The sequence below is a fragment of the Cydia fagiglandana genome, chromosome 11, assembly GCF_963556715.1.
Source record: "Cydia fagiglandana chromosome 11, ilCydFagi1.1, whole genome shotgun sequence".
In the NCBI taxonomy this organism is placed as follows: Eukaryota; Metazoa; Arthropoda; class Insecta; order Lepidoptera; family Tortricidae; genus Cydia; species Cydia fagiglandana.
In genome coordinates this window covers 277438-292166 of record NC_085942.1, presented here as the reverse complement: position 1 = coordinate 292166, position 14729 = coordinate 277438, and the positions used below count along the sequence as shown (strand labels likewise).

The 14729-nt window shown below is 48.5% G+C and overlaps 1 protein-coding gene across 1 annotated transcript in view; it reads left to right on the top strand.

Annotated features, from left to right (window-relative positions):
* The window catches only part of LOC134668770 (putative 1-phosphatidylinositol 3-phosphate 5-kinase), a 71453-nt gene that overhangs the window by 7959 nt on the left and 48765 nt on the right, over window positions 1-14729 (top strand). Inside the window, exons 4-8 of the mRNA XM_063526228.1 lie at window positions 6793-6935; window positions 8399-8482; window positions 10725-10879; window positions 12198-12296; window positions 13802-13858. Of these exons, the coding sequence (XP_063382298.1) occupies window positions 6793-6935; window positions 8399-8482; window positions 10725-10879; window positions 12198-12296; window positions 13802-13858 (538 nt within the window). The remainder of the gene's footprint in view (window positions 1-6792; window positions 6936-8398; window positions 8483-10724; window positions 10880-12197; window positions 12297-13801; window positions 13859-14729) is intronic.

Here is a 14729-nt window from a genome sequence, read left to right as displayed (position 1 = left end):
AACATTAGGGGTCTGTTAAGTAGCACGACTGTCCGAAATTTATTTTATTAAATAAGTAATAATAACTATGCTACGCCAAGACGAGCCGAGGGGAAGGGAGAGGCCCCCCGCACCTCAAGGTTGGCCGGCACCGACCGGCGCACGAGCGCGGCACGAGGCAGTCTTCGCGGCGCATAGCGAGAGATAATACGTACTTACATAAGTAATTTGCGCGCCAAAATCCCGTTGTAATTTGTTTCTTTCCGCTAGTTTTTGTGTTTTCTATGTGTTTCCCCTTTTGTGACATTATACATAAAGTAGTTCTGGACAATAGCTTTTTAGTTTCTTTCAATCAACCCCGCCCTTCACTTACAAATGGTCCTACGAGTTCGGATAAGTGAAATTATTTAGCTATGAGTGATGAGAATAAACGGAGAACACGTAGCAAATCTAGAGCGATGATAAAGAAGCCGCCAGATTCGGGATTGGGGACTCCATCGGGTGCCGGCGTATCACAGCACGCGCCATCTTTGCTGCCAGAGCGTGCCCCCTCGGTGGGTGGCCAGAAAGGCCACGGAGATGAAATACCGCCGTCCGGGCTGAAGACGCCGGCAACAGAGGTCACTGTGCGGCCGAGGAGCGACGCCAGCGTGGCCAGCTACACGTCGAAACGCTCGAAACTAAGCCAGGCCTCCCTCAATGCACGGCGCTTACGCGCTGAGTACGAAGCAGAGCTTGAGGTGGCCAAAATAAAAGAAAATCTTATTAAAAAGAAGCTAGCCCTGGACATGGCCGACCTACAGGTACAGGACGAAGAGGAGGGCGAAGCAGCGCACAGTGTTGCGAGCGGAGAAATAACGGCGCGCGTAACGCGCTGGCTCGACAACACCCCCGCCGCCGCGCCGACCCCCGCCGTACCGCGTACGCCATCGCCGCAACATGAAGCCGCCATCCCGTTCCGAGTGCCCGCACCGCCTTTGCCGCGCACGACGTCACCCCAGCTGCTGCCGCCGCTACCGAAGAGCCAGCCTCTATCTGATATTGATCGGTTAGCGGAGGCCATCAGCAAGCTGGGTCATAAGAGATACGTGCCACGGCAAGTGCACGACTTACCGGCGTACGACGGAAACGCGTCGGACTGGCTAGGGTTTGAAAAAGCCTATCGATGTACGAATGAAATTCATGCCTTTAAACCATTCGAAAATATGGCGCGCCTTCGTGTGGCGCTTGTCGGCGAAGCGAAGGCCTCCGTACAAGATTTACTGCGAACTGCCACGGATCCAGAAGAGGTAATAAAGGCACTAGAAGACCAGTTTGGACACCCGACTCGTCTTTTGGAGTGCGCGTTGAAGAAAGTACGTGAATTGCCTAAACTTAGTGAGGACGGACACGAAATTCGCAAATTTACAACGACAGTACGAAATTGCGTCTCGATTTTAAAAAGTATAAGGGCCGTGGGTTATTTAAATAACCCACAGATGGTTAACGACTTGCTTAATAAATTGACGCCTTATCAACGAGCCCAGTACGGTGAATTCGCAATGAAAAGGGACATCGAGAGCGACGTCGATTTACGAGTGAGCCCAAATCTGAGTATGTTTGTCGAATTCCTGAGTCAAATTACTCGCGCGTCATCGTATTTCGCTCCTATAAGTATAAACATCGCGCCCGCCAGCCGGACCGTCGCGGGCGCAGAGCGCGCAGGATCTCACGCCGGTCGGCGCGATAAGGCTGCGGTCCCAGTGCGCGCGGGCGGAGCGGTTCATCGACTACATGCTCAAGTGGAAACAACCGCGACAGTGTCTAAGACTAAACACAATGACAATAAAATCGTGTGTGTTAAGTGTAAAGCGGACCATAAGTTAACTGAGTGTACCGATTTTAAAAACTTGCCTATTGATGAACGTTGGGACCTTGTCAAACTAAATAGACTATGTTTCAAGTGCATTTTGAAAACACACTCCAGTAGATATTGTCGTGCAAAACGGTGTAATAAGTGCAATTACTCTCACCACGAGTTATTACATAAAGACGTAGAAAAGGCTACGCCGCCCGCGGAGGCGCCACAGCCTAGCCTTCCGCCATCGGCGCCCGCGTCTCAAGTATCGGCTTCGGATACATTTGAAACGTTAACGAATGTTAGTGAAATGAGTGCGAGTACTTTATTAAAAGTGGTATCTGTGACTGTTACAAGTGCAGGAGTCGAACATTGCATTTACGCGCTATTGGACGATGGTGCGACGTGCTCGGTTTTGGACGATCGATTCGCGAGTGGTGCAGACGGACCTATAGTGCCGTTGAATTTACGGATGGCGCGTGACTATTTTGCTAAAGACGATAACTCTCGCAAGATCAAAGTGATAGTGCGCGGCTCGAATGGTGTCAATCATGACATTTCCGTGCGTACGATGCGGGACCTTAGCTTGCCGACACAAACTGTACCGGCGCGCATTTTTCGAGAAAACGCACACCTGCGGGACCTGGATTGCGAAGAGATGAGGGAGGCGAAACCCATGCTGGTGTTGGGGCAGGACAATTGGCGTCTCATTGTCGGCAGGGAGCTCCGCGAAGGTAAATCCGGTCGCCCGGTCGCTTCACTTACCTACTTAGGCTGGGCAGTTCATGGCCCGTTAGGTGGGGGGGTTGGTGATAGCGAGGTTGAATCCGTCAACTGCATGACCGCGTTTGATGATAATAATGACTTGCATGACTTAGTGAAGGCCCAATTCGAATTGGAAGCTATAGGTATTTGTAATATGTTACGTACCAACTCGGACTCTGAACGCGCTTTAGAAATATTAAACCAAACATGTCGTCGCGTGTCAGATAGTGCCCAGCAGTGGGAAGTAGGTTTGTTGTGGGCTCGCGACCATGTAGAAATGCCCGATAACTATAACTACGCGTTAAGACGACTTGCTGGGATTGAGCGAAGAATGGATCGTGACCCCAAATTTGCTTCCGAATACGCTAAGCAAATAAACAGATTATTAGATGCGGGTTACGCGCGAAAAGTTGACAGTATTAAGGCGAGTCCCGTTTGGTATTTGCCACATTTTGGAGTCACGAACCCGAATAAACCCGGCAAGTTTCGTCTCGTATTTGATTGTGCCGCCACTTACGAGGGCGTGTCCTTGAATAATAACCTATTAAGTGGACCTGATTTGATGAATTCTTTATTAGGAGTTTTGATTAAATTCAGATCGGGTGAAATAGCTTTCACCGCCGACATTGCTGACATGTTTATGCGTGTAAAAATTCGTGAGGCAGATCAGGGAGCGCAGCTGTTTTTATGGCGCGGCCAAGACCGATCTCGTGAACCTGGAATTTATGTGATGAACTCTATGATCTTCGGCGCGACCTGCAGTCCTACGTCGGCGATTTACGTGTTGAATAAAAACGCCGAGGAGTTCGCAAATACGCATACTGCGGCGGTGGAAGCTATTAAAAATAAACACTATGTTGACGATTACTTAGATAGTGTTGACTCGCTAGACACGGCACAACAGCTGATCGCTGACGTCACCCACATTCACCGAGCTGGTGGATTTGATATTAGGGGGTGGGTGACAAATTCACCTGAATTGAGTGAAAAGCTGCCAGTTGTGGTGCCGGGTCGTGTTAAACTAGACAAGTCTGAAAACGAACGCACGTTAGGTATGATCTGGTGTCCGGCAAGCGACTGTATGAAATTTGATCTGTCGTTTAAACGTTTGCCGGCGGAATTGGTTGAAGGTCAGATCAAACCTACCAAGCGTCAATTTCTCAAATTTATTATGAGCATTTTTGACCCACTCGGACTGGTCTACCCTTGCGTGATACAATCACGAGTTCTGATGCAGCGCGTCTGGCAGTCAGGCGTTTTGTGGGACGAATGCATCAAGGACACGGAGGCCGCTATCTGGTTCGAATGGCTTAGTAAGTTGAAAGCGCTATCTGCCGTTGCCGTGCCGCGATGGTACGGTTTGCAACGGACAGCGGCGGTAGACCTTCATGTCTTCGGTGATGCAAGCGAAAAAGCGTACGCCGCTGTGGGATTCTTGGTTGGTACCGACAATGGCGGCAATAGGGTATGTACTATGGTGGGGGGAAAAGCACGCGTGACTCCCGTGAAGATAGTATCCATTCCTCGTTTGGAATTACAGGCCGCTGTGTTAGCGTGTAGACTAGCAGTGACAATAAAATCTGAAGTAAATTTTGCTATCACCAACCTGTACCTCTGGACTGACTCAAAAACAGTTCTTATGTGGATTAATTCTGACGCACGCGACTATCAAAGATACGTTTCGCATAGGTTAGCAGAGATTGACAATTTAAGTAAGCGAAGCGACTGGCACTGGGTTCCTTCAGAGTCCAATCCTGCTGATGAGGCAACCAGGATGGACTGGCCTAACAACAAGGGCATGTGGCTTTCGGGTCCCCCCTTTCTCTGTAATCCACAGGTACCATGGCCCAGCTGGAGCCGTGACGAGACCCCCGCTGATCCTGAGCGTTTGGAGAGGGCGCACGTGGCAGCTGAGACCAGCCCATATCAGCTCATCGATGTGGCACGCTACTCCACATGGACGCGAGCTGTGCGCGTCACTGCACGCGTGCTTGCATTTATACGCGCCTGTCGAGGTAAGCAGCGAACAGCGAACGAACTAACTATGGACATCCTGCAAGAGGCCGAGCGGGTTCTATTGAAACAAGCGCAGGCTCGCTCCTTCCCTGATGAGCTGCGCGCGCTGCAGGCGGGACGCTCGCTTCCTAGGTCCAGCCGCCTGCTAAAGCTGAATCCTGTAATCGGCGAGGATGAGCTTCTTCGCGTCAGGGGCCGCCTTGGGGCGTCAACTGAGTTGTCGTTCGACGAGAGACACCCGATTATCCTCGAAGGTAGCTGTCGTAGCGCGCGGCTCCTGGTACATCACTATCACTGTCGTGCGCTACACGCGAACCACGAAACCGTCGTCAACAACTTGAGAGAGAGGTTCTGGGTGACTTGTCTTCGCCCGACTGTAAAGGCCGTCGTTGCGCGCTGTCAATATTGCCGCGTACAGCGCGCGCGGCCTAAACCACAGAAGATGGGAGACTTACCGCCCGTAAGACTTACCACAACACGACGAGCATTCGTCAACTGCGGGATCGATTATTTCGGTCCTATGGAGATCACAATTGGACGGCGCCGGGAGAAACGGTGGGGCGTGTTGTTTACCTGCTTGGCTACACGCGCCATTCACCTGGAGTTGGCTGCGTCGCTGAGTAGTGATTCTGCCATACTTGCCTTGCGCCGCTTGATAGCGCGCCGCGGGCAACCAGCGATGATTTTGAGTGACTGCGGCACAAACTTCGTAGGAGCGAACAGGGAACTGCGCACCGCTCTACGAAGCCTGAACGCCGAGCGACTTCAAGGTGAGGCCTTGTCTAAGGGCATTGAATGGCGGTTCAACCCTCCAGCAGCTCCGCACATGGGCGGTACGTGGGAACGCCTCATTCGCTCCGTGAAGAATGCTCTTCATGCTATACTGAAAGAACGCGCACCATCTGAAGAAGTTCTTCACACCGCCATGCTGGAAGCGGAACTGGTCGTGAACAGCCGACCGCTTGCGTATGTAGCAACTGATCACGATGAACCGGTCGTACTCACGCCAAACCATCTCCTGCTTGGGACAGCGACGGGCGAGACCCGCATGACGACCTTTGAGCCCTCTGACCTCAATGCTCGCCGCCAATGGAAGAAGGCGAATGCGCTGGCCGAGATGTTCTGGCGGCGATGGATCAGAGAATATCTGCCCACACTTCAGAGACGACAGAAGTGGACAACGGCAACGGACTCCGTCAAAGTGGGTGATGTAGTGGTGTTGTGTGACGGCAAACAGCCGCGTAATATGTGGCCCCGTGGCATAATAACCAAAGTATTTCCGGGAAGTGATGGTCATGTGCGTGTAGTAGATATAAGAACGGCCTCTGGGACGCTGCGTCGTCCTGTTGTTCGAATAGCCGTGCTACCTACAGACGGTACATTTGTCGATTGAAGTCTCCAACTGGGGGGTGGTAATGTTAAGTAGCACGACTGTCCGAAATTTATTTTATTAAATAAGTAATAATAACTATGCTACGCCAAGACGAGCCGAGGGGAAGGGAGAGGCCCCCCGCACCTCAAGGTTGGCCGGCACCGACCGGCGCACGAGCGCGGCACGAGGCAGTCTTCGCGGCGCATAGCGAGAGATAATACGTACTTACATAAGTAATTTGCGCGCCAAAATCCCGTTGTAATTTGTTTCTTTCCGCTAGTTTTTGTGTTTTCTATGTGTTTCCCTTTTGTGACATTATACATAAAGTAGTTCTGGACAATAGCTTTTTAGTTTCTTTCAATCAACCCCGCCCTTCACTTACAGGGTCACTGACCTGTCCCAGTAAATTGAGGTAGTGTGTGTGAGCTGCGTTTGTGTGTGAAATGGGGTAATTTGACAGAATCTGAAAATTTACCCTCCTCGACGCCCTCTTAATATGTATGCTAGTTTTAAGGTATTTATCTATGGGCCAATAGTTGCCTGAAAATAAATGTTTTCATTTCATTTATATACGTTCCACCGCCGGGCTCAGGCTTCCTGTCTTGCGCGAGACAGCGTGGCCTATAGGCTAAAGTGCCCACGTTGGTCCGATGCGGTAACTTGTCATACACCTTTTTTTTTTTCGGATGTATGCAGATTTCCTGACGAAGTTTTCTTTCACCGAAAAGCTAGTGGTAAATATCAATCGCCGGTCACGTTGTCTGTTCAGCCAGATACGGATGCACTTTTAGCACTGCAGACATTAAATATTATAAAATTCCAGGCCAAGTTCCCGGACAATAAGGCGAACGCGAAGACGCGGGACAACTACATGTTCGCGCGCGAGGAGGAGCGCGGCGGCGCGCGCGAGCCGCTCCCCGAGCTGCTGCCCGCGCTGCGCGCCGCCCTGCCGCTGCTGCAGCACAGGTATACACACACACACACTCGCACACACACACACACGCACGCACGCACACACGCACACAGGGGAACATGGACACCCCAGTGGGGAGACACTCCTGACTTCCTGCAAACTCGGTTCCGTTCGGCTCAGCTTCGCTCCGAGCAATTATTAGGGTTGGCACAACTTGCCGTCCCTTTGCGCGCACGACCACGTCGACCACAGATAAGATAATGTAAAGTGTCTTTTCTATACGGTAGTGTAGAACTATTACTTGTTCTGTGGAGACACGCAGAGAGTAGGCAACTCGCAGGCTTCCTCTTCTGTACCTGTATAAATTAAAAGATAATGTTAGAAATTAAACTTTAGTGTGACACTTTATAAAATATTTAGATCACTACGGTTACAATTTATTGTATTTTTAGTCGCTATAAACGTGTCGCCAATACCGCCAATAGCACCGTTGTGATGTAAATATTTTAAAATTAAGGTTATTGGGCGGTTTCAGGTCTTTGAAGCAGATTTTGGAAGTAATGTCGTGAGTTCTCGTATTGCTGTCGTTACTTCACCCTGAGCTGTATATAATGCTATTCTATTCTACGAGTATTACATATCCAAATACTTCAATATAATAAATGTTTCGATTGTTTCGTAATGGTTGTTCCATAATATCATGGCCAGAAATACGAGCTAAGTTTCTACTTGGATATTTTAGAGCTTAGACCGCGAATTAAGCACTGCGTTAATTCTTAAATGCCTAGTTTTGTTACCCACCAACGGAGCGGCAGCTGACGTGCAAGTGAATTATAAAACGCGAATGAAATGATAAGGCTCATTTAGACGATGCGAGAACTCGCATGCGAGTTTCATTACATTGCGGGTTTTGATCGGCGGGTTGAATTGGGTTACGTCAACAGTGCGCAATGTTAACTAAAATCGCATGCGAGTGCGCGCGCCGTTTAAATCAGCCCTTAACCACTGCACGATGAAGACTTGGTCATTAAAAACTGTTCTTGGTTCACTGTCCATGTGTAAACGAGTCGTTATTACAAGTAAAGTTAGCTTTGACTAAGCTATTGTGTTACTTATGTAATGTTATATCAATGGGGTTAGCAACTGTCAAAGGTTTGCATAGATGGCGCCATCATAGCTTGCCCCTTTTTCTATGAGATTTGGCTTAAAAAAAAACAAAAATTTGACACAATTCTAGGGATTGACAGGGCAAGCTATGATCTATGATGTCGCCATCTGCTAAAAACTTCGACCGGCCAACCCCAGTAGTGCATATACTCGAGAGCAATAAAAGTTGTTCATATTGTATATTTATTAGACAATTTGAACATAATATTAGACTCTAATATAAACTATAAAGTCTATAAATATGCGCTCTGCAGTATAGCTTCAGGATTTTAAAGTGATATGCTATTTGGTAGCTATAGATTTAAGTTATATAGTCAAGCAAGTATTGCACATTTGATATGTGTCGCAGGTACCGACTGGTGCGCTACAACGGCGTGTGGCGCGGGTCGGACATCATGCAGTGGATCATGGACAACACCGGGCACAGGACCAGGTGGGTGTCGCTCGCTCATCCTTGCTTCGACATGTTCCAGGTTCAAATACTTGCCGAGCAATGTGCACAGACAGCGATGTTAAATATGGCGGTGGCTGTCATACCACAGAGAATTGTCAAACTTTATGACTTCAGCCTTTTGACCGCCAAAGATGTGAACTGACGCGGGCGGCTACAGTCTACCTATCCATAGGCGTGGCGTTAATAAATCAAGGATCTTTTACATTGATAACTTTACGGTTTAGACTGACTTGTTTTTAGTCACTCGCGCGACATGTTTCGTCCAGCCTAGGTCTCCTTTCTCAACCACTAACAGTGCGAGCAGCGTTCACGACGACCGTGTATCACGTACTGCGGCGCGCGCGAAACCAATTTAATGTTATTCAATGTTAGTATGTGTCAACGTTTTAAATTCGATCTTTTACATGGCAATGTACCATTTAGATAACAAAGTAGCTTCATTTTCTTTAATTTTCTATAGAAAAGTTTATAGGAGCAAGCTCAGTTTGTTATGCACTGACGTTGTGGCGGTATAAAATATCGCATCAATGAGATATAACTTGAAGTAGAGACAGATAATTTTTAAGAAAAAAAAACCGTCTTCTGTGGGGGCCGGTGAAAGATTATTGTAGATGGTGCACTATGTAGAAAAGGAGGTAAAACCACCCACTTTTCTACTAGCATTTCGCTTAGATCTGTAAGGGTCGTAGTTCTAGCCTAACCCAATTCACTTCTCTGATAGCAGTTCGGTTCTGTGAGGATCGCAGTTCGAACCTAATCAAACCCACTTTTCAAGTAGCATTTCGTTTCTGCAAGGCTCGCAGTTCTAACCTAACCTAACCATTGTTGGGTTCTGTGAGGATCGCAGTTCAAACCTAACCTAACCCACTTAACGGCGCATGCGGTACGGTGTACGGGGGTTTGAGCGGGCGGGGCTAGTAAGATTGGCATCATCATACTTAATACCTACATTTTATGGTAGGTAATCATAGTGGTTTATTTAGTTAAGGTATCATAGTGGTTTTGCGGGTCAAGGTCCGGGTCCGAGTCCGGGTCCGAGTCCGGGTCCGAGTCCGGGTCCGAGTCCGGGTCCGAGTCCGGGTCCGAGTCCAGGTCCGAGTCCAGGTCCGAGTCCCGGTCCGAGACCGGGTCCCAGTCCGGGTCCAAGTCCGGTTCTGAGTCCGGGTCCGAGTCCGGTTCCGAGTCCGGGTCCGAGTCGGGGTCCGAGTCCGGGTCCGAGTCCGTGTCCGTGTCCGGGTCCGGGTCCGAGTCCGGGTACGAGTCCGGGTCCGAGTCTGGGTCCTAGTCTGGGTCCGAATCCGGGTCCGAATCTGGGTCCAGATCCGAACCGGATCCGGGTATGAGTCCGGTTCTGGGTCCGAGTCCGGGTCGCAGTCCAAGTCAAAATCGAAATTTGAAATCACCAAACTGTGTACTATGCGTCGTTGAAGAGTTCTGTTCTGGTCATCATCAGCAGTTCCACTTCATCAAATGCGACAGTTTTTAATGAAAATGCTTGATTTTCTGATGTGAATACCAAAATCTCTATACGCATGCCTTTAATATTTGAGGAGTTCCCTCGATTCCTCATGGATCCCATCATCAGAACTCGAGCTTGACAAAAATGTGGCTTAAAAACTTAACTTGCTTAACAAACATAACGAAGACGACAAATCGCCAAACGTGAACTATGCGTCGTTGAAGAGTTCCGTTCTGATCATCATCAGCAGTTCCACTTCCAATGTCACTTTTTTGGATGTATATGCTTAGTTTGTTGATAAAAACCCAAAAATCACTATATGTATGCCTTTAAGATTTGAGGAGTTCCCTCAATTCCTCATAGATCCCATCATCAGAACTGGGTTTTGACAAAAACGGGACCAATCTGTATGCATATACATACAATCAAAAAAAGAATTTTCAAAATCGGTCCAGTAATGACGGAGATATGGAGTAACAAAAATAAAAAAATAAAAATAAAAAACATACAACCGAATTGATAACCTCCTTCTTTGAGATTTGGAAGTCGGTTAAAAACAGGTGGCTGTTGTTGAAGGCAAATCTTTCGGTGGTCTTTTCTTCTTTTCCATGGGTCGGAAAATGCTCGCGGGCCAGATGCGGTTATAACCATAATTAGGAAAACCCTGCCCTCTAGGGCTACGCTCCCATGGCCGCTTAGAGCCTTCGGCTTACTCTTACAGTATTGTGATGCGACGTTAGAGAGTGTACTATTGTCGTGCAGGACGCAGGCGCGCGCCGTGTGCCAGGCGCTGGTGGCGGGCGGCTGGCTGGGCGCCGTGCCGGACGCGGGCGCCGTGTTCGCCGACTACGCGCTCTACCGCCCCGCGCCCGAGACCGAGCCTGCGTCCGCGCAGCCCGACGCCGCACGTGAGTGTACTCACTAAACCCACGCACATACACCCGACACTGCACGTGAGTATACTCACTAAACCCACGCACACACGCCCGACACTGCACGTGAGTATACTCACTAAACCCACGCACATACGCCCGACACTGCACGTGGGTATACTCACTAAACCTACGCACATACGCCCGACACTGCACGTGGGTATACTCACTAAACCCATGAACACACGCCCGACACTACACGTGGATATACTCACTAAACCCATGCACACACGCACGACACTACACGTGAGTATACTCACTAGACCCACGCACATACGCCCGACACTACACGTGGGTATACTCACTAGACCCACGCACACACGCCCGACACTGCACGTGGGTATATTCACTAAACCCACGCACACACGCCCGACACTACACGTGGGTATACTCACTAAACCCACGCACATACGCCCGACACTGCACGCGGGTATACTCACTAAACCCACGCACACACGCCCGACACTGCACGTGGGTATATTCACTAAACCCACGCACACACGCCCGACACTACACGTGGGTATACTCACTAAACCCACGCACACACGCCCGACACTGCACGCGGGTATACTCACTAAACCCACGCACATACGCCCGACACTGCACGCGGGTATACTCACTAAACCCAAGCACACACGCCCGACACTGCACGTGGGTATACTCACTAAACCCTCGCACACACGCCCGACACTGCACGTGGGTATACTTACTAAACCCACGCACACACGCCCGACACTGCACGTGGGTATACTCACTAAACCCACGCACACACGCCCGACACTGCACGTGGGTATACTCACTAAACACACGCACACACGCCCGACACTGCACGCGGGTATACTCACTAAACCCACGCGCACACGCCCGACACTGCACGTGGGTATACTCACTAAACCCACGCACACACGCCCGACACTGCACGCGGGTATACTCACTAAACCCACGCGCACACGCCCGACACTGCACGTGGGTATACTCACTAAACCCACGCACACACGCCCGACACTGCACGTGGGTATACTCACTAAACCCACGCACATACGCCCGACACTGCACGCGGGTATACTCACTAAACCCACGCGCACACGCCCGACACTGCACGTGGGTATATAATATACTCACTAAACCCACGCACACTGCCAAGGAGACTATTTTACATCAGACATTAACAGTTATGGAATGTCACTGACACATTAAAACAAGAAGAAAATATTTTGCTAAAATTATCATATTGTTGTTAACTCGGTCAGTGACTTGTTTCACAATGTATTCTACCTTTCAGCTGGTGATGAGGAACACACGCACACTCGGCTGGTGGAGAGCGTGTCCTCGTACTGCCTGGACCTGGACCTGGGCGAGAGCTCGGCGAGGCTCACCAAGACGCCCAAGACCAGCGCGCCAGGTACGTCATCCTGAGCACGCGACACCATACAACGGTGCTTCTTGTAGCTGGTGATGAGCACACACACACTCGGCTGGTGGAGAGCGTGTCCTCGTACTGCCTGGACCTGGACCTGGGAGAGAGCTCGGCGAGGCTCACCAAGACGCCCAAGACCAGCGCGCCAGGTACGTCATCCTGAGCACGCGACACCATACAACGGTGCCTCTTGTAGCTGGTGATGAGCACACACACACTCGGCTGGTGGAGAGCGTGTCCTCGTACTGCCTGGACCTGGACCTGGGCGAGAGCTCGGCGAGGCTCACCAAGACGCCCAAGACCAGCGCCCCAGGTACGTCATCCTGAGCACGCGACACCATACAACGGAATAATTTTACGGTTTAGACTCATTTGTTTTCAGTCCCTCGCGCATGTTTCGGAGAGCCTAGGTCTCCTTTCTCAAGCACTAACACATCCGAAATATGTCGCGTGAGTGACTGAAAACAAGTGAGTCTAAACCGTAAAATTATTCAATGTTAGTATGTCTCACAACAGTGTGAATTCGACCGAAGAACGGTGCTTCATGTTTATGGTGTCATACATTAACACTAACATGGTAATTTTATGGCAACATTCATAAGCTTGTACCCTTACCATAATGTCCATATTTTTTGACTACTACATACATACTAGCAACTAATACAAACTAATTTTTAGCAGCTATGGTAACACAATTAGAATGTATCTCGATATTTTTTTGCCTGGGATTATAAATATAGTAATTGTATGTTTTAGTATATGTGTCTACATACCTATTTGTACGTTAAACATATGTAGTTTTTTGTTGTTTTGTTTTTGGTACAGTCAAAAATAGGTTTACATTTTTCGCCTTATTACAAAGAAGTAAGGTGCAAAAGTGTAAACATATTTTTGGCGTCGACTGTACAACCCTATAACCCTATACTTAATCTTAATACCCTATACGTAACGTAGACATCACAGTATTTTAAACCGTATTCAAACTTGTTCGATTAAGAAATAATCTATGTCCAAACAGCAACACTCCTAACTGTACCTACATCAGTGGACCTTATTACAAAAGGCATAAGGTCCACCGATGTACAGTTAACAGTGCGGGCGATGGTACCTACATTGATTTAGTTATCGAGCGTGGTTTAACTCCGAGGGGTCAATATTTAATGTTGGGATTTTAACTTAGAGCATTTAGTAACTGGAAATGTCATCGCTGTCATTTTCTTTACGAAAGTCTGCCGATTTTTGCGTGGTAGGGGACGTCAAATGTATTGCTAAGTCTACATGATTTACGTACAAATAGCCATGTCAGTTCATACAAAAGTTTGCACAATTGTGCAGGTTTTTCGGCAGAGGGGTAAGCTCTTAATGGCCACTCCAGTTATTAAATGCTCTAAGGATTCTAAGGGTCAAGTTATAAATAGAAGTCTGTGTGGGTGTGATGGTAACGTGTTCGTGTGTGGGTCATGTGGTGTCATGTCGTGTCTTGTCTCCAGAGCCGAAGTCATCCCCGTCGAGTGAGGAGGAGACCCCCAACTTGGAACACAGCGAAGGTAAATCATTACTGTCATTAGGCATGATAATATTCATTCTCTATGTTGATGATTAACGGGAAAATCTAATACATGATTCTGTACCACCATCACATATATCGAAGCGGCCAAGGTGGTCACAATATCTGAACACGCACTTTACCGCCCTGACAATAGAGGCGTGTTCAGATATTTGTGCGCGCCTCAGCCGCTCCGATATATGTAATGGCGACTGTACAGACGACAACAGTCAATGTAACCTAACTCATAAATTGTGGATAATTACAAGGTACTTCGTGTACTTCTTCTAAGGTTGACATAAATCATACATAGTCAACGGACAAAATGTGACGTTCTCAATCAAAAAACCACTTTGTCGTTTATCATTAAGACGAAATTAGCTTGTATCTTATACGAATAATCTGTCAGAGCGTCCCTATGAGAAGCGACAATTTGGTACCTTTTGATCGAGAACGTCACAAATGTCTTCATTAATAGAGAAACATCTCGGGACCATTTTCACTAGTTCATTTCTGCATGTTTGCATGGGTCACACACATACATATTTTACAGACATTGTTGCGAGGTTGTGAAATCCTTTAGAGCGGTTTCGCACTACGTCCGATCCGAACCCGTGAAAATATGGTCCGTAGTAGCCGTAGAACTATTTCTATGGTAAGTTACGCACTAGATCCGATCTCTGTCATCCGATTTCTTTCCGTCAATCAACGTGCGCGGTGCGTAACTTACTATACAAATAGTTCTACGATGACTACGGATCATATTTTCACGGGTTCGGATCGGATTCGGATCGGACGTAGTGCGAAACCGCTCTTATTGCGGATTATTTCGAGTTCTAATTTTACGGTGAAGATTTCTGTTGTCTTTCTAT